Source organism: Callorhinus ursinus, unplaced genomic scaffold, assembly GCF_003265705.2.
Source record: "Callorhinus ursinus isolate GAN/ISIS: 27379988/994484 unplaced genomic scaffold, GSC_fseal_2.0 scaffold1, whole genome shotgun sequence".
In the NCBI taxonomy this organism is placed as follows: Eukaryota; Metazoa; Chordata; class Mammalia; order Carnivora; family Otariidae; genus Callorhinus; species Callorhinus ursinus.
This window is the reverse complement of record NW_027397063.1, coordinates 76,307,803-76,327,749: the sequence shown is the minus strand read 5'-3', so window position 1 is coordinate 76,327,749 and position 19,947 is coordinate 76,307,803. Positions and strand designations below refer to the sequence as shown.

Below are 19,947 nucleotides of genomic sequence, written 5' to 3'. Positions count from 1 at the left end.
CAAGTGGCCCCATTATAGGGGAAAAAAGGTTCAAGGCTATCTTTAGAAGTTCACATAATAATATTTTTTAAAATAAAATAAGTTCCATACATGTATATTTACAAACTATATTCTTAAAGAGCATGGTTTCAGCTGACCCTCTAGATGGTATGGCATGGTAGAAAGAGTACTAGATACATAGTAAGATAATGTGGATTCTAAAGTTAGTTTTTGAACAAATTCTTAACCTTTCCATATCAGTTTTTTAATTTTTTAAATGGCAGAGTAGAAAGAGCAGAAACTACTAGTTGGTGGCTTCCCAGTATAGTCAAGATTCCTTTCATTCCAAACCATAAATTTACTCAAGCTGGCTTAAGTAACAATAAAAAAAAAAAGGATTTTTTTTAAGAAAAAAAATTGGGAAAAAAATTGCTGAAAAGTTAAAGGGAGGAGTATTAACATACCCTTATGGTCTTACCTGGGTTTACTCACACTTCCCTGATACAAACATCTCATCCTTAACTCCAGGTGAGGATGAGACTTTTTGAAATTGTTTACATCAGAATCAAGAACTAGAAAAAAACCTGTCCATAGATTTCGTATATAGTCACAGATTATCTGTGTAAGTCCTTCCCATGTGGCAATACACAAGTTTCTGAGATCCAGACAAACTTCATCTTTTGCATATTGTGTCACTAGCAGCTCTGCATGTTATTTTGGGGAAACTTGGGGGATCCAAGAAAAGCTACTTTGAGATATGCTGCTTTGCCTTTGCTTTTTGTGGCTACCTAGCTCTGGCTAAGTTTTTGTGTTCTTTGCTAAATAAGTTAGGCATTTAGAGAGAGAGAGAGAGAGAGAGAGAGTGTGTGTGTGTGTGTGTGTGTGTGTATTCTCACACAGAGGAAACAGGGGTCTCTTTCCACCAATATATAGCCTACCTGAAATTATACACATAACTAAATATTCCTACCTACCTCAATTTCACACTTGCTGTCTCCAGAACGCATCTTTTTTTTTCTTATCTCTACTTCTTTAATTATATTGCTCCCTCCTCCTGGAAGGCACATACTTGCCTCCTCCTCTCCTCTCTTACCCCCATCAACTCCCACTACCTCATCCCCCAGAAAATAAGGGATCTAAGCAGACACCTAGTAGGTGTCCACAACAATAGTACTTACAATGTGCCCCATTTCTTCTTATGTCTGATCCTCTGTTGGACTGTGCACCACTCAATAATCAGTTGTTTTCATTTTTGTATCTCCAAGGCCTAGAGAATATTTGTTTAAAAGATGTTTATTGTGTTTATTTAAAAATGGAATTTGATATCACAATAAAAATAGGCCCAGGATCCAGACACCAAAGATCTGTCTTGAATGCCTTAACCTCTCTTCCTTCCCATATAGTCACTTGATTATTCATACTGCTTAATCTGTAAATCTTATCAAAAAAGATTTTTAAAAGATTCTTTTAAAGGTCAAACCAGTAAACAAAAAAATTAGAGCAAGAAGTGAAAGAAAAGTGTTTTCTATGTCCACCTTGAGAAATCCTGAATATGGGACTAGTTTCTCCAAAATGAAATGCAAAACTAATCCCCCTCACTTCCTCTCCTCACTCACCCCCTCCAATCCTGTCAACCATCCAGTGCTCAGTCCCCTCCAAAGTCAAAGGATATCTATCCCAGCAGAAAATTAATTCAAATCCATCTGTAACTGAAAAAGGCCTAACCCCATGCTGTGGAAGTAGTACTTGGAAAGTGAAGAATAAGGTTGCCTCTGGCACTTACCTACTGCGACTACCTCTATTTAAGGCCAGCACCAACCAAAGATAGGACCCAGCCTGAGTTTTGATCATACCTCCTTGAAGTTTTGTGGGGTTTTTTCCCCATCATTACTATGTGTACAGCAAGTATTAGATAAATTTCATTCTTGAGGAACACTGCTTACCCTCTAAAAGCAGTTACTTTCTCTTGTTTCCATGGTCATACCACAGCAATTTTAGATATTTGAGACATGGGGTGGTTGGAGTTTACTCTGGTGTTAAAATTAGGATAAACAATAGATCCCATAGTGATGAAGGCATGTTCTACTAAAGAATGGCTTCAACAAGTTGGGCTTCTCAGACTAAGTGTCACTGTCTAGCAACTGGTTCTCAGATACTGGGCTTCTCAGTCCCTCCAGAGATAATTAGATCTTTAATAACAGAATACCTCTCACTAAAATCACATGACTTACTGGAATGTCTATATAGTTCATTTTGGTGGTTGGCTTTCAGTGACAGCACTCACTTTCTTAATATCAGCCATTCTCTAGAGCTGTAGCTTAACACAAATCAGGCTGACCATTGAGTAAACTTTCCTTATGTGCTCTCAGTGGCTTGAAATGTATTGTCTTTTAAACTTGCATCCTTCTTTGTTGCATCTTCTCAAGTCTCAGTAAACCATTTGTCTGGATTTTTCAAAAACAGTGTAGAGGCATACATTGTATTCTGGACAGGGTCTTCTATCCAGGTGATGAGACAGCAAAAACACACAGCTGGAGAGGAGGCAGAATAACTGCTACCATTTATTTTTGTTCAAGAGGACTGTACTAAACTCCGCATATTTAAATGGTATGGATTTTAAGATAGTGAAATAAAACAAAGTCATATTATCTCAAAATCAGAGGAAATTAGGCCTTCTGGATGATAAATATACTCTTTCCAGCAATTGTATCTGTGAAGATCTCTTAAGACCAAGGTTGTAACCCTAACTCTAACCTTTTACCAAGTGGGTGATATTGAGCAATTTATTGAGACTCTCGGGCCTGTTTCCTCAATCTCTAAAGTAAGAGTATAATGAGTTAAAGCATTTACGTTCTCAAGTCATAACTAAGGGGGAAAAAGGTCTAAATCACAATTACCTTTGTAAGTCACTTGAATTATCCATACATACAGTATATTGACTTTAATGTACACAACACTACACTGTAAATCTTATGGGCACTAAGTTTTTAGAAGCCACTTAAATAAACTAAAGAAATAAAAAAAGAATGCATATATGCATATGTCTAGACATTAAAGCCAATCTGATTTTAAGCTAACTCTAAAAATCATTACAGTGACAGAGTATGGATGGAGAACACAATTCCGGTGCTTAATGTTGGTATTCTTCCTTTCTTCTGGCCTTAGACTACCAAGAAATCTCCCAGAGCAGTCATTTTTATGTGGTTATGTCTGAGACGCAGATTGTGACTTTTCCAAGCGAGTACTCTGAAGGAAGAATCTTTGTAACCCGTTTGGGGTTCTCGCCCTGGCACTGGCACTTAGAAGCGCCTCAGTAAATAGGTGGGTGAATTTTTATTTAGCCTAGATTTGAGCCCGGGCCATCTCAACGTAATAATAACATCAAAGAAATTTTTAAAAAACAACCTTCTCACACATCACTACCTCAGAGCGGTAGGCACCCCTTAGCTCAGGAAATGCTTAACCCAGTGCTTCCGGCTTCCGTAGTCTCGCTCCATTTCGCGAGACCGAGGCGGAGCTCCTCCGCGCAGCTCCTCCCAGTCGCCGCTTGGGGCAGTCCCGGAACACTTCCGGGAAACGACTGTGTAAGTGTTCTGTGATGTGTGCTTCCGGCGGCTTCCAGGCTCGTTCCGCAGCCTCCGGGACCACCAGGATGAAGTAGTGGGTACGGAACGGCGGGGCTAGCAGCCCACCTGTCGTTGGGTCCAGCAATCTCTAGCCATGGACCGGGACCTTCTGCGGCAGTCACTGAACTACCATGGGCCGTCATTGCTCTCCCTGCTCCGGAGCGAACAGCAGGACAATCCACACTTCCGGAGCCTCCTAGGGTCGGCGGCCGAGCCTGCCCGGGGCCCGCCGCCCCAGCAGCAGTTACAGGGCAGGTAATGGGACGGCGGTGCCGCTGCGAGACGGGGGAGGGGACGCAGGTCGGGGCCCCATTACCGCCGCCGGCTGGCTGATTCGGGAAGGAGCAGAGCCGCGGCCGCGAGCACGTGAGGATTGCGGCGCTGGTGGGAGGGCTGGTAGGAGGAGGGTCCGCGCTCCGGGTGTGAGCGAAAGCGGGGGATGTGGGCTGAACTTTTTCTTTGATACAGCCTAGCCAAAATCCCTTAGGCTTCGTTATCTGGAGCTTCGGGAGTTACTTTTTAACTTTCCTCGCCCTCCACCTACAGGCTGGCGAATGAGGGAATCCCTGATTAAAACTTTTTCTCGGAGGATGTACTGCCCGGAGCTTAGAATGGACCCGATTGGGCGATGAAAACCATGAGCATAAGCTTGGACGTACTGAAAAGTTTTGCCCATAAACCAGTATTCATAAATTTTGTTTCCTTTTAAGAAAAGAGAAGAGAGTTGACAACATTGAAATACAAAAATTCATTTCCAAAAAAGCGGATTTGCTTTTTGCACTTTCCTGGAAATCAGATGCACCTGCAACTTCTGAAGTCAATGAAGACAGTGAAGGTGAGTTTTACTAAAATATTTTGATTGCGGTTTGGGGTATTTCACTGCACCTGAGATGAAGGAAAGTACGATGCTCTTGTTAGTAATTTTGCTAATTTTTTTCTTTTCAGATGGTTATGCAATCATGCCACCTTTAGAACAGTTCATGGAGATACCTAGTATGGACCGGAGAGAGCTCTTTTTCCGAGATATTGAGCGTGGTGATATAGTGATTGGAAGAATTAGTTCCATTAGGGAATTTGGGTTTTTCATGGTGTTGATTTGTTTAGGCAGTGGCATCATAAGAGATATATCTCACTTAGAAATCACAGTAAGTTATTTTTCAGTTATTTGATTGCTTCTATTTTTGGTAAGAGTCCTCTCAATGCAGGAATTATGTCTTTGCATCCAGTTGTGTTTGGGTGTACCCCGCTGACATAGTTTTGAGAAATAAATATTCATTGGAGAAAAAGTACGTTTTCTTTTTAAAAAATTATTAACGGTGATCTAGTTATTTAGTTTCCTCCTCTATTTCTGGTTTTTTGGGGGTTTATTTGGTCCCTTTGGACTGCAGGGATAGAGTCCTTTAAATGCTCAGAGATAACAGTGGATTTGGTGAGATTGATTGGTATTCCAGGCTTATTTCTTCTAGCTGAACATGTTCTTACTTATTTAGTATTTGGAGTTAGATACTTGCATGTGGATAATTTGGAAACAAATTTCTTTTTATATTTACAGTAGTTAAATTTAAATGATTTGTACATGTACATTATAAGATACTTTGCCTAAGATGAATTGTCTTGAATTTGAAATAGTGTGTCAATTTAAAAGGTTTGATATTTGCTATCTGTCAAGGCAGATGATGGAGGAAGAAAAAGCAGGATAGATTGGATAACAGACATAAACTTTGGAGAATTCGCATTTAGTTTTCATTGGAATTCTCATACTTTCTGGCTTTGTTTTTAACAAGCATAAAATATCTTCTTGTTTCATAACCCATACTTATATTTGATTCCTGAAACTAAATGCAAATTTCATGAGATTCTAGTTTTTGAAATGAACAGAAAACTTGTTTTACTGTGGGCACAGGAGTTGCTTATAATTAAAATCCTTATTTGAATTTAGACTTTAGAGCGCTAGTTGTTTTTTTAACGTTCTTGTCAACTGTTAGCTGATTATACTGAATAACTAGGATAAAAGATACTTCTCACCAAAGAACGGAATGTCTGACGTTTTAAAATACTTCTCATTGCAGGCTCTTTGTCCGTTAAGAGATGTGCCTTCTCATAGTAATCACGGGGATCCTTTATCATATTACCAGACTGGTGACATTATTCGAGGTGATCAATTTCATCATATTTATAAAAAAGTAACAGTTGTCAGATTTTTGTTCATATTAATTTTGAAAATCTGTCTAATGAGAGTAGTGTTTGGAAAGATTTATGTATTTTTATGTTTGTGTTTTCTTGTTAATCAGCTTAGTTTCCTTATTTTTTTAAGCTGGAATCAAAGATATTGACAGATACCATGAAAAGCTTGCAGTGTCTCTATATAGCTCATCTCTTCCACCACATCTATCTGGTATTAAACTAGGTGTAATTAGTTCTGAAGAGCTTCCTTTATACTACAGGTAATCTGTCTACATTACTTAAAGAAGTTAATTGCAAAACAGTTTCTTGATTTAAAAATAGCAAATTGTGGGGCGCCTGGGTGGCTCAGTCCTTACGCGTCTGCCTTTGGTTCAGGTCATGATCTCGGGGTCCTGGGATTGAGCCCCGCGTCTGGCTCCCTGCTCCGCAGGAAGCCTGCTTCTCCCTCTTCCATTCCCCCTGCTTGTGTTCCCTCTCTCACTGTCTCTCTCTCTCAAATAAATAAAATCTTTAAAAAAGAAAAAAAACAAATTGTGTCTAACTTCTGACAAAGTAAAAAATTATCTTATTTCAAAATATGCTCATTTTATTTTTATAACCCTTAAGTAAAAGAAACCAAAATAATATTACCACACCTTCATGTATAAAAATATGAGTATTTCTTTAATAGAAATGGGACATGCTAATTAGGTTAGTCATTTTTTATATTTTTGTTGTGTGTGTTTTGTTGTTTTTTGTTTTTTAAGGAGAAGTGTTGAACTAAGTAGCAATTCTTTGGAATCCTATGAAAATATCATGCAGAGTTCCTTGGGATTTGTTAATCCAGGAGTAGTTGAATTCCTTCTAGGAAAACTAGGAATAGATGAATCTAATCCACCATCTTTAATGAGAGGCCTACAAAGGTATAGTAAATTAGTTGTTATTAAGCGGTAAGGTAAATGGTGCTGAGTTCAAAAGCTATATAACTGAGAGACATATTTGACTATTCTAAGCCTGGTGGCAGCAATATGCGAAAGAGTGAATGAACTAGGCGATCCCATTTCCTTCTGGAATGGAGTCTGTTGTGATTACATGTGTTGAGAAAGATGCAGAAAGTTTATAAGAATTTTATGTTAAAAAGAATATAAAATACAGTATATAAAATATATATTTTTTATATATAATATATAAAAAACAATAGTCATTTCTGAGAGTTTAAGAATATTCTTTTGTAAGAGAGGGAAGCAAACTGTAAGGGACTCTTAACAATAAAGAAAAACTGAGGGTTGATGGAGGGGAGGTTGGTGGGGGATGAGCTAAATGAGTGATGGGTGTTAAGGAGGGCACTTGTGTTGAGCACTGTGTATTATATGGAAGTTATGAAATCACTCAGTTCTGCTCCTGAAACCAGTATTCCACAGTACGTTAACTAACTAGAATTCAAATAAAAATTTGAAAAAAAATACTCTTTTGTGGAAGGAATATAAATTTCTTGCCTAAGATTTAACTTTTTCAGTGTTGAATTTTTATGTCAGAGTAAAATATATAGTTTGATTTTATTTATTTTTTTTTTGAATAGCAAAAACTTCTCTGAAGATGATTTCGCTTCTGCATTAAGAAAGAAACAGTCTGCATCTTGGGCTTTAAAATGGTATGAAAACTTTGTCTTTCAGCAGTTGCATTAAAGGTTAGGATAAGGCAGGCATTTTTAAATCATTATTAAGACCAAATTTGTTTATAAATGAATTAAAATGATGCCTTTTTGACATTAGCTTTTTTATAGGTGTAAATGGTATTATGTTGCAAACTTAGCAGACTTGTTTTAACCAACATTTTCCATGTTTTTCAAAAGGAATTAGTATATTGATATATCAATTTCATAAACACTTGTTATGAAATTATCCAAAGGCAGGATAATTCCTAGGTATATTGAGAGTATTGAAGACTAAATATTAACCACATTAGATTTGTTTTAAAAATTTATCCATGCTAACATTATGTTTGGATATGCTGAGAAATATGTGTGATGCTTTGCAAATGTCTTTTTAGTGTGAAGATTGGAGTTGATTATTTTAAGGTTGGACGCCATGTAGATGCTATGAATGAATACAATAAGGCTTTGGAAATAGACAAACAAAATGTGGAAGCTTTGGTAGCTCGTGGAGCATTGTAAGTGAATCATGGCTTTTAAGGAATATTGATAAAGTAAACGTGTACAAGATTTATGAATAGCTCACAAGATAAATTCTTCTAATGTATTTCCTATGTCTAGATATGCAACAAAAGGAAGTCTGAACAAAGCAATAGAAGATTTTGAGCTTGCATTGGAAAACTGTCCAACTCATAGGAATGCAAGAAAATACCTCTGCCAGACACTTGTAGAAAGAGGAGGGCAGTAAGTATCAGATTTTGTTTAAAATTAAGTAGAGATCTAATGTTCAACCAACTATAAATAAAATCTTGAACTCAACATAAGGAAATAGCATCTTTAACTCAATTCAAAACACCCTTAGTTTCAATTTTGTTTGAAAATGTTTTTTAAATATAGTCCTTTTTAAGATTTTTAGTCTTTTTTTCTTTATTACTGAGGTTCTTTATGATTGGAGGTTGGAGATACTTTAGTGTCTTAAGTTTATTGTTCTGAACATATATTAAGTAAGCTTTTCCTGGACATATACAATAAGTTTTTGTTTTAATAGGAATTTGATTTCTAACTCATTTCATCATTCTAGTGGTATAATGCCAGAAATTTGAATTGAGAGTTGTACAGTTAATTGTGAATATTTTGCTGTTATGTTTGCTGTGAATGTTTGCTGTTTGCTCTGTGCAATAAAATCCACAAATTCAGATTAAATGGAAGAGCAAATCATTAAGAACAAACCCTGCAATTTATATTACTGTCCTGATACACTGGCATAATATCTGGCTTAGTTGTTGTATCATAAATATTTAATGATTAACAGGGTAGTCTAATTCATAAAACATTGTGAAAAATAATATTCCAATATAAATAATTTTAGTAACAGCCTGCTTTAATAATTAAAAAATTTATAACAATAGCATCCTTTTGCATCTAATTTTTTAAATAGAATTATCATTTTTGTTTCATGAATTTGCCTAATTACTCCGATTTGTATGATCATTCCAGAATTCCAAATTAAGGAGTTTTGCAGTATTTGTTTTTAACTCAAGAACTTCTGTTTAGGGGCGCCTGGGTGGCTCAGTCGTTAAGCATCTGCCTTCGGCTCAGGTCATGATCCCAGGGTCCTGGGATCGAGTCCCACATCGAGTCCCACGTTGGGCTCCCTGCTCGGCAGGAAGCCTGCTTCTCCCTCTCCTACTCCCTCTGCTTGTGTCCCCTCTTTCACTGTGTGTCTCTGTCAAATAAAATCTTTTTTAAGAAAAAAAAAAAACTTCTGTTTAGACCCAAGTGACTGGAGCAACTTTTTACTTTTTCATTAGGTAAATAGTTAATAAAATATGGCTGTCTTACTACCCACAAATTGGTGTCTTCTGGCTGAGTGGATGGCAACATGGTCTACATGTTATCCAAGCCAGAAATGTTCGTATTAATAGCCTGCAGCTGGTCCCCTTCTGCCCATATTCAGTCTGGTACAAAAGTGATCCCATTGAAGCCACTGGGTTTTTGTGGGGTTGGGTTTTTTGGTTTTTTTTGGGGGGGGGTCACTTTTTTTTTTTTTTACTTTTTTCTACTTTCAAAAAACAATATTTTACAAATCCTTTTCTGCTCTATACAAACTTTCTAATTCTGATTTTTCATAGCATAGACAGGAGTTTCATCTAATAATTCTTTGTACCAGCTAGCTGTGATACACATATATGTGTTGGTATTTCCAACTTCATCAGTGAATTCTCTGGGAAAATTTTTCTGCAGAAAGGAAAATTCTTCATAAATTACTAGGAAAAGCCAACCTATGTAATTCTGTGCTAAAGCTCAAGATTATAGTAAATTTATTTATTTTTTAAAAATTTTATTTGAGAGAGAGCGCATGCACTAGCATGGGGGAGAGGCAGAGGGAGAGGGAGAAGCAGACTCCCCGCTGAGCAGGGAGCCCAACATGAGACTCGATGTGGGACTCCATCTCAGGACCCCTGGGATCATGACCTGAGCTGAAGGCAGATGCTTAACCGACTGAGCCACCCAGGTGCCCAAGATTATAATAAATTTAGAGAAAACCTTGGCTAATCATGTTTTCATGTATCATACTAAAATCCCAATGCTGGACATACAATATGGCTTTAGTTACCAGTAATGAATTCCTACTTTTTTTAAAATGAGATATAATTGACATATAACATTATATTAGATTCAGACGTACAACATAATGATTTGCCGGATGTATATATTGCAAAATAATTACCACAACATTTGGTTAACATCTACCATCACACATAGTTACAATTTGTTTTTCTTGTGAGAACTTTTAAGATCTACTCTCTTAGCAATATTCAAATATGTAATATAGTATTACTGACTATAGTCACCATGCTGTACATTACATCCCCAGGACTTACTTATCTTTTAACGGGAAGATTGTAATTTTGACAACCTTCACCCATTTCGCCAGTGCCCTCCCAACCCCGCACAACCACCAATCTGTTCTCTGTATCTATGAGTTTAGATTTTTTGTTTTATGTGGTCTTTTTACCAAAGAAATAGCAGTAAAAAGCACATGATTTAGGTACTAGTCAATTAGAAAAATGTTACCAAACATGGTTTTTCTCTAATAAGTTCTCTCATATAAGCTTCTGACCTATATGCATATTTGAGAATTTTTGTTTTTATGAAAAGCTAATCTCTGTTTCAAATTTAGGTTAGAAGAAGAAGAAAAGTTTTTAAATGCTGAAAGTTACTACAAGAAAGCTTTGGCTTTGGATGAGACTTTTAAAGATGCAGAGGATGCTTTGCAGAAGCTTCATAAATATATGCAGGTGATTCTTTATTTCCTCTTAGAAATTTAGTGATAGTTGAAATTGATGCCAAAACTTAATTTTCTTATAGGGAATACTATTCTAGATTACTTAGTCAAGGCATTATGAAAAGTGTCTTTTTAGATACAACTTTTCCAAATTGGGTTTGACATTACTTCATAGTGCCTTTTCTTTTTTGTTAGTACTCAAAAGTAAAAATAGCCCTATGAGAAAATTCCTACTGCCTACATGTGGTATGTGGTTTTGAGAACTGTCCTTATAGTGAGCTTTCCTGGTGGTTACAAATTCAGTGCTGTTGCTGTAATTGAGCTAATTATAAAAACCTCTTTGAGAAATAATTTTAAATTGCCTTTTCCTGTAATACTGATGATGATGTTTTCTCATGCATTTTCTTCTGAATTGGACCATTGCTGCTGTGTCTGTGACATCTGGTGCTGCTCATCCCCATCCTCAAACTGGAAAATGATTTCTTATGTAATCATGCGTCCAACTGGGCTGTGCTATTTTTTAAATGGTTTGTATTTGAACATGGTGATTCCTCCCTCAATTCACCTTAATGGAATTTATTTGAATTTTATTTATAAAATTTGTGTCCTGTCTAAATTATTCAATTTTTTTAAAAATAATTTTTCATGTATTTTATTATGTATTTTATTTTTTCCCTTTCTTGCACTCTGGGTCATGGGTACCAATGCAATGGCTTCCCCTTTTTTCATGGAATACCAACTGCAATATGGTCCTCAATGCTGTTCTGGCTATTCCAATGATTAATGCCAAACACTTGTATGGTTAATTTTTTACATGTTAAAAATACTTAATGCTGGATATATGGTGATTTGGGTGTACCCCATTTGGTTTCTGGTGGGGGGGGTGGTCTTTTGAAAACTGGGTTTTATATATTCTGCTGTTTTTAACGTGTGGTTTTTTCCGATATCTGGGTTCTAAAAGAAATCTTTGGAATTAAGAGAAAAACAAGCTGAAAAGGAAGAAAAGCAGAAAACAAAGAAAATAGAAACAAGTGCAGAAAAGTTGCGTAAGCTCTTAAAAGAGGAGAAAAGGTAAACTATAATATTCAGTATTTTTTAACTTAAAGCAACTACTGAGTTGAACCAAAGTGCCATATGGAGGTTAAAGTAAGTAAAAAAACAAAAAACAAAAAACTATTGAATCATAATCAGTGATAGTTTGTAAGTATGTGTACCACACATTTTTCTGTAAAAGAAATTAAGTGGATTCTAAAGGTAGAGTTCTGCAAAAAAAAAAAAAAGAAAAGAAAAATCTTAAAATATATAATAAATTGTTTTAATTATCTGTATTTTAGGGAGAAATGTTTTAGAACTAGAGCAGTGGTTCTCACCTGGGGGTGGCTTTGTCCCCCCAGGGACATTTCTGGTCGTCATAACTGGTGGAGTGGTACTAACGTGTAGTGGGTAGAGGTCAGGGATGCTGCTAAACATCCTACGGTGATACCCCCACCCCCATCATCACCCTTCCTAACCAACAAAGAATTATTCAGGTGAGAATGTCAATAGTGCTGAGGTAGAGAAACTATATATTAGAGGTAACCAGATACAAAACTTCATTTCTCTCCTTTATGTATTCAGATGGACTTAAATTTTTTAGACAGTGTTCGAGATGTGACTGTGTCTTCAGAAATAATGGATTTGCTTTCAGTGACAATTGTCTACACAGTATTTTTTCCCCAAAAGTCATGCCTGGTAGTAAAATTGGATATTGTAGTAACTGATGTTATTATAGTAATTGCTTATCTAAAGCCACAGCTTTTATGAAACCTTTAAAGAGAACAAAGTAGGACTAGAATCTTTATGGATAATCAAGAAACATTTTTGTACTTAACGTATTTGATGGGTTAACGATATTTTTTAGGCTAAAGAAGAAAAGAAGAAAATCAACTTCTTCCTCTTCAAGTGTTTCTTCTGCTGATGAATCTGATTCTTCATCATCCTCCTCTTCCTCTTCCGGTCACAAAAGGCATAAGAAACATAAGAGGAACCGTTCAGAGTCTTCTCGAAGTTCCAAAAAGCATTTAGCTAAGGCCTCCTCAAGTCAGATAGATCAGAATAGGAAAGATGAGTGCTTCCCAGTTCCAGCCAATACTTTAGCATCTTTTCTTAACCAAAAACAAGAAGTGGAAAAACTACTGGAAAAGCAGGACAGGTTACCATATCAAAAGAAACAGGTAAAAGAGAAAGATAGATGCCCTCTCTCTTCATCTTCAGTTGAAATTCCGGATGATTTTGGAGGTAGGTCTGAAGATCCAAGAGATTTTTATACTCAGGCAAGTAGTAGCAAAACAGAAAAACCATATAAATCAGAAAAACATTCTTCCAGTAGAAGAGATTCCTCAGATTCCTTTTATAGGAATTCAGAGGACAAAGTGAAAACTTACAGTTATAGAAGATTTGAAAAAGATACAGAGGGAAGAAAAGAGCACTATAGAAGGTGGGAGCCAGGTTCCGTGAGGCATTCCACTTCACCAGCAAGCTCAGACTACTCATGTAAGTCAGTTGAAAAATACAAAAAATACACTTGTTCAGGGTCACGTGATTTTAGTAGACATGAGCAAAGATACCCGTTAAATAAAAATCAAGGAGAATATGAAATAGAGGATAATTATGAAGAGGATATTAAAACAGAGGTTCCAGAAGCAGATGGCCTGAATAGCAAAGAGCAGTCAGAAAGTGGAGTTAAAAAAAATTTACCTCAGAATTTACTCAATATATTTAATCAGATAGCTGCATTTGAGAAAGAAAAAGGAAATAAGCCAAAAAAATAATATTCCAGGGGATTCAGTGCCATTACACAAAAGGCTTACATGAAAGTTTTGGGTCTTCTAGTCCAGAAGAATCTCTACTCCTAAAGGTATTTTATTTGTAGAGATTGCAGAAAGCAGATGCTTTTTAGCTATTCTCAAAGTATATTTGTTTCAGTTGTGGTTCTCACAGCTTGATTTTTTAGGCTTTTCATGTGTATGTTTCTGTATGGTATTTCTTACTGTGATGATTTAAACTTCACCTAAAGATAATTCTCAGAAGTTTTGCTTCCTCATGGTATTATAGTGTATGAGAATTCCTCGGGTCCACCTTATCCTGCTGCTTGAGAGAAAATTAAATTTGTTCATTGAACACTTGGATTGTTCAAAAATTATTTCATTGTCTTTTCTGTTAAATTCTGTCTTTTCCCTCAGCTTTTGAAAGAGATACATAGTATTTGATTGTTCCTTAAGTACCGTTTTCTATTGATCATTTATTTAAATATCACATTTTTTGTATAACTTCTAAGATTATATACAGATGATCTGTCTTGCCTAATTGACCTCTAAAGTTTGATTTAATTAAAAATGGTTTGTGTGCCAGCTTAACAATACCTTAGGAATAAAGCCATGAAAGTTGAAAATAGGGGCCCATTTTGCTTATTTTTTTTTTCTTAAACCTATTGTTAGCAGTATAGCCCTAAGAAATTTCTTAACCTTAAATATTGGCAAGACCCTTAGAGACTATATACCAGGCAAGAATAGATCAGAATAAAAAGAATCCTTTTAGCAAAAACAGCAGTGGCAAGAGAAACACACTCTAAATCTGGTTTTCCCCTAAGGGAAAGAAAATTGGGAAACTGTCCTAGTATTGCATATGTCCAGTTGGGAAGGCACTGGGCATGTTTTAATTCGCCTAGAGCTGGCCTGCATTTCCTCTTGATACCTCTCTCCTGGCACTTCCCTTGATACCTCCCTTTCTTAGGGTCTGAATAAATGACAAAAGCCTGGTTTTACTCAATAAATTCCAGCAATTGGAGCTGAAGAAGTGACTTAGATCATAAAAAATCCTTCCAGATTTGAAAACAGAGATTTGAAGATAGAGATGGTAGTCATGGTTGTTGATTTAGAACGGTCTTTAGAATCTTTCCCATTTCAGGTTCTAGACACTGTGACAACAGGCCTTTAATGCTACGTCTGTCTAAATCATTCTAATTGGGTATGTCCTGTTTGTGGCCTTCAGACTTTAGCATTGGGAGCCTAGTGAAAAAGCTAAAGTTTGTTTTACAGTGGAACAGAGAAACTGGTCAAAAACCATGCGTAATAGCAGTAGGAAGGTCACTCAGGTCATTCATCTTTGTACCAAGAAACTCATCTTAAAAGAGTCCCTGGTTCTTTCTGTGTATTAATAGCTCCTGTATCATCCCTACATAGTCCTACATAGTGGTTTTTGTAAAAAGTGAAAAGTATCTCGACATGGTCTTTGATCTTTAGGAATTGCTAGTACATCTTCAGTATTTTACGTACACCATTTTATTTACTAAAAAATCTCTGAGCATCACTATCAACCAGCACTATAATTTTCCAAGGTGTCTTTGTGGCTTAATGTTACATTCAGGTACAAGAAAATTAGGATAGTACCTTATATAGGCTTGCCTGAATTTATGAATTCCATCTTCCCCAGTTTCTTTCCCGGAACATACTAAATTTAAGCAGAGTTTACAAGCCAGTTTCTAAGGATGTGTTCAGGAAACCCGTCACAGCAAAAGAATATTGGGGACTGGCTTACCAAGAATTGTTAGTAATTAGCAGTTTTTTTCCTTATCATTATGTCTATACTTTGTACACACCCAGACTGTGTCTTGACTTCCATAAATAACTTTCTAACACAATAGGTGGATGTTTAAGATAACTCTCCACATTTGGAGATAATGGGTTTGTGATCCCTGTGTCACCATATAGCATTATTATACACATAGTGTTGGAACTGTTTATTTAATAGAGTTAAATACGGACTTGTATACTGGCCTAGAACCTAACCATTCCACAAATATTGTGCTAGCCTTTGGGTGGTGACTCAATAATAGGTAGAAGTTACTGTGCAATTCCTAAGTCAGGGCCTTTCATATATTTGATTATTTCAGTAAACTTGTGGTGTAAGTAACTCTTACTGTCTCAGTATTACAAATAAGGAAAAAAGCATAGAGAAGCAACTTTCCCTAAGGTCAAAGAGCCAGTAAGACAATCCCTGCCTCCACAGAACAATGTTTAATACTGAATTGCAAGTTCCAAGTAATTTACAAAGTAATGCACACAAATGCACTTTGCGGTGAACACACAAAGTGAGCATAAAATTAATCAGTTTTTAGATCTAAATTTCATGCATTTAGAACCTTGTTTTACAAAAAAATTATTCATTGGACTTGGCTATACCATTTGCTGGCTATTTCTAAAAATAATAAAATAATCAGGAAAAACGGGTTTACTGCCAATACTACCTTTCAGAAGGAACTGTAAATGACACTTCTAAACAATGACAACAGTTGTGACAAATTCAAGGTTTGAAGGAGAAATATTCAGTTAAGTATATAGTTTCTAAGTATATATAGCTAAGTATTTAAAAGCCAGTTTTATAACATCATACTCCACACTCTATTCCAAGAGTTGAAAATATTGGGTTCATGTTCTACAATAAGGTATTAAACGGAATAACATTCTAAATCAGGTGGTCCATTTCTACCGTGAATTTATGGGATTCCTATTGCAAATCAAATCATACCTAGCTCTTTGTCTACTACATCAAGAAGGTCTTGGGGGGAGAAAAGTCTTGAAAGTACATCGTTATTCTTGAAAACAAAATGTTTAATGTGTTCAACTTCTTTCAAGATCAGAGTTGAGTAATTCTTAGAAATTTCAGCTGCATTTTTCTTAATATGCAGTGCTCTTTCCTATTAATTGTATTTTTGGGGGGAGGGAATAAATGCTAGTTTTTGGTTAAAAATAGAAGTTTCTTCTTCAAAAGAAACTAAGAGACTTCTCCCCCAGAAGTCCAAGAAACATGTTTCTTTAACTAAAGCAAACCTAATTTTAGGATTTTCTAGGGTAAATGAGAATTTTAGTATTATATTCAAAGGACAGTGAATCTTCAGAAATTTCCTGAAAGATTGTGTTAAATTAGAATTGAAGTAGTTTCATGGCTAGCATGAAATACTGAAGCAAACCATTTTCTAATTTAACAAACATCAAAATAACAGTGAAAAACATCATTTTCTCTATGCTTATAAAACATGTAGCCTTGTTAAAGAATCTATTACTGCTTTCCTTCTCTGAAGAAAACAGTATGGCAAAAGCTAAGAAAATTAAGCATTTCTTTGGCTTATCTGAACCTAAATTGCTTGACTTTTTAACTCAGTTTTCACATTTTCCACAGGGTAAACTTTGGTCTAGTTATTGCATATTTCTAACACGATTTCAGTGGGCCTCTCTCATATAACTACACAGCACCCAAAAGCATAGGGTGGAATTCACTATCTTAAAAGTAAGATTTTTGTTTTCGTGTTTACAACTTATACAAGAGATTAAAATGTTTATTTGCAGCCCTTTTTGTTTTTACCATTACTGGAGCTACTGGTCGCACTTGGTGGCCTAGAAATATTGCCAGTCCCTGAAGAGGAGGCTGGGAAGTTCAGCTCTAATACTTTAATTGAAGTCTGAGAGGCAGTAGTTGTGGAACTTCTGGATGACCTACAGGAAAAGAAAACCAGCACTATTTTAAATTGAATTCAAAATCCTTATTAGTAAAGAACCCCTTGCTAATGGCAAAAGATACCATAATCCCACAAGGAATTAAAAGAGATCAGAAAGTATATACTAGTAAAAGCATAACCATTCATGTCAAAAAATGCGTTCAAAAAAAAAAAGGTAATGAACATAGAGTTTCAAACTAGTTCAAAAATATGTTTCTATATGAGAAAAATATTTTCAACTATAATCAATTTAGAAGTGGAATCATTAAACATTGAAAAGGTTTTGCAAAAATCATTAAGCATAAAGTGCCATGGTAATTTGGGTGCTGGCCAGAGTGACTACAGTAATAGTTATGTAATCTAAGCTAAAGAGAAGAAAATGAGGCCTATTGACAGGATAAAGTGGGGTCATTTGAAAAGCATAACTAGCTATACAATTCTGAAATGCTAAGACTTAAAAATATCGAAATACAGTGATGTTCAGGTTACTCCTTACCATGTTTATGTAGAAACAGATTTGTTCTACTTAAACACTATCTTTTAGGATGTCCCTTTTATTTTCTGAAAGCTATCTGTGGACAAGTGAAAAATAAATGGCTATTGAACATAGGAGATTGGGAATTTTAAAATTAAGATCATTAATAATTTTGATTTTGTCAGCAAAGCACAGAGTGTTGATTAAACATCAATCTACCTGATAGAATTCCAGATAAAACTGAAGTGCAGAAGTAAAGAATAATTTCCTTTTTAGCAAAATAAAGCAGCAAAAATGAAATTCTACTTAAAACTTCATAATGTGGTTTTAATCATAAAAATCATATGTCTGTACATCTAAGTTGCCTTTTTATGGTTTAAAAAATTCTCCCCAGAGGCGCCTGGGTGGCTCAGTCAGTTAAGCAGCTGCCGTCCGCTCAGGTCATGATCCTGGAGTCCCGGGATTGAGCCCTGAGCCCCGCATCGGGCTCCCTGCTCAGCGGGGAGTCTGCTTGTCCTCCCTCTGCTCCTCACCCTGCTCATACTCCCTCTCTCTCTCTCAAATAAATAAAATCTTAAAAAAAAAAAAAAAACAAAACTCCATACTCAGTGTTAACCATGCAAGACGTAACCTCCAAAATTTCACCCTGTTTTATCCTACGGAAAGCTGGAAGTCACAAAACACTCCTGTCCTCATAGAAACTGACATCAGACAAATCAGAGGGAAAGAGTCTTGCTCTGCTGGCTGTTACCTGCATACATAACACTAACATAGAAAGGTGGGTAAGGAGGATAAGGAGAGCACTGGCAGATCCAGTGGCTGTAGCGGTATTTGCATAGGACAGAGAGTTGTTGAGATGATTTTTAACCTTCCACTTACCTTGTTGATACCAGTGAAGTCTGTGAAGCAGATCTAGAACTCTGGCGACTGCCTTTTGTACCAGCTGTAGGTAGTTCTAAACCATTCTGGAAGAATATTCAATAGCGATCATTAGTACCACTACATATTAGAATATTTTGAATTAGACTTTATGATAAATGCCATAAATTTATTTGTGTTTAAAAAATATTTTAGCTAGAAGGTACTGTTATTACCTGTTGAAAGTATGTTTGAAGGATAATACGGATCTCAGCATTTTCTTCTGTGACATCAACTAGCATTTCATCAATGATCTTGTGGAAATGTTTCACTTCACGAAGTTTGATATCTTGTTCTTCTAGTGTTTCATCTTTTGTGTCTTTCAAAAGTCGGATTTCCTTGGTGAGTTTTGCACACTGTTGTTGGTCAAGAGTAGTCAGTTATTATTTAAAACTATTTCCCAGAACTTAGTATTACGGATGAAGGATTTGGAATTACATTTGGAACTTGAAAATATATAAATATGACAGGTCAGTTTTTAAAAAGACAGCAGTACCTGTTTAATTACTCTCTCTAATTTTGGCTTCTGCTCCTCAGTTTCTCTATTTAGTTGAGATGAATAAGCCTGCTTCTCTGATAATTTTTCTTTGACATTATTTGTTAAATGTTCTATAACTTCTAAAGTATTTTCCATGCTCTGCAGAAAATAAAGCATTAACATACTTAACTGGTTAGAATCAAGAACTTACAACTTGCCATTTTTTCAAGTACTTAATTCATTTATTTTTGTATATAACATACATTATATTGGTAGATAAGTATAACGGTTCCTGGATTAAGTTTTGTATATAATTCCACTGGAAAGTATTTTTATGGTACTTGGGGGAAAAATAAGTCAAACAGTGGCTATTAAAAGCATGCAGTTTTCAAAAATTCATACCATTGGTTCCTTCAAACTAGCAAAAAAAAAAAAATTTTATATCGAGCTTGCTTACCAAGCACATTGTTTTCTCTTTCAGTGATGTGGTTTAGTAACTACTTTCTACTAGATTATTTTTATCTTTCAAATTTTAAGGAGCAATCTTTAAGGTGATCTTTAAAGAATTAAATGAAATAAAAGTTCATTAAATAAAAGTGGGTAGATGTAATTAGCTGGCTATGATTCATCACCTAATTAACAAGTCATTATCAGTCCATCCTGTGTTTAGTACTATGATTTTAACTAATTTATTTAATACTTTGGTCACTTGTTTTTTTTTCTCATTTTAATTAAATGAGACTATCTACTTTAAAAAATTATCTTCTTTCTACAAGATAACAAGACAGTAGACATAATAATAATGATAGTTAACTTTTACTAAGGGCTTATTACTA

General features: G+C 35.6%; 2 protein-coding genes across 6 annotated transcripts in view; one reads left to right on the top strand and one right to left on the bottom strand.

Moving 5' to 3' along the window:
• CCDC39 (coiled-coil domain 39 molecular ruler complex subunit) overlaps nucleotides 1-19,947 on the bottom strand; it is a 192,188-nt gene that overhangs the window by 127,518 nt on the left and 44,723 nt on the right. For 2 of the 3 annotated variants that reach the window (XM_025878206.2, XM_073896771.1), the window contains 4 exons: nucleotides 19,130-19,270; nucleotides 18,810-18,989; nucleotides 18,595-18,680; nucleotides 17,062-17,238 (listed from right to left, as the gene is read on the bottom strand). In XM_025878206.2, the coding sequence (XP_025733991.1) occupies nucleotides 17,082-17,238; nucleotides 18,595-18,680; nucleotides 18,810-18,989; nucleotides 19,130-19,270 (564 nt within the window). In that variant the 3' untranslated portion in view covers nucleotides 17,062-17,081. Of the gene's footprint in view, nucleotides 1-17,061; nucleotides 17,239-18,594; nucleotides 18,681-18,809; nucleotides 18,990-19,129; nucleotides 19,271-19,947 lie in introns of those variants that run through there. The other variant, XM_073896763.1, reaches the window with a different exon arrangement.
• On the top strand, nucleotides 3,526-13,867 carry TTC14 (tetratricopeptide repeat domain 14). Of its 3 annotated transcripts, XM_025878188.2 has the most exons (12): nucleotides 3,527-3,860; nucleotides 4,316-4,440; nucleotides 4,551-4,750; nucleotides 5,675-5,759; nucleotides 5,920-6,049; nucleotides 6,536-6,691; nucleotides 7,348-7,419; nucleotides 7,818-7,937; nucleotides 8,041-8,163; nucleotides 10,604-10,721; nucleotides 11,670-11,779; nucleotides 12,609-13,867. In XM_025878188.2, exons 1-12 carry the CDS (start codon nucleotides 3,700-3,702, stop codon nucleotides 13,516-13,518), a joined length of 2,310 nt encoding a protein of 769 aa, XP_025733973.1. In that variant the 5' UTR covers nucleotides 3,527-3,699; the 3' UTR covers nucleotides 13,519-13,867. The 3 variants fall into 3 exon arrangements, 2 of the variants coding, with proteins under 2 accessions (XP_025733973.1, XP_025733974.1); XR_012379490.1 differs by lacking the exon at nucleotides 12,609-13,867 and having other exon boundaries at nucleotides 3,526-3,860; nucleotides 10,604-11,235; nucleotides 11,670-11,775; XM_025878189.2 differs by lacking the exon at nucleotides 6,536-6,691.

Excerpts from the sequence above, each read along its gene's own strand:
- TTC14 (XM_025878188.2), top strand. The coding sequence starts at position 3,700 with ATGGACCGGGACCTTCTGCGGCAGTCACTGAACTACCATGGGCCGTCA. Across the intron at positions 5,760-5,919 it reads GACTGGTGACATTATTCGAG|CTGGAATCAAAGATATTGAC; the intron begins GTGATCAATTTC and ends TATTTTTTTAAG. Across the intron at positions 7,938-8,040 it reads TTGGTAGCTCGTGGAGCATT|ATATGCAACAAAAGGAAGTC; the intron begins GTAAGTGAATCA and ends TCCTATGTCTAG.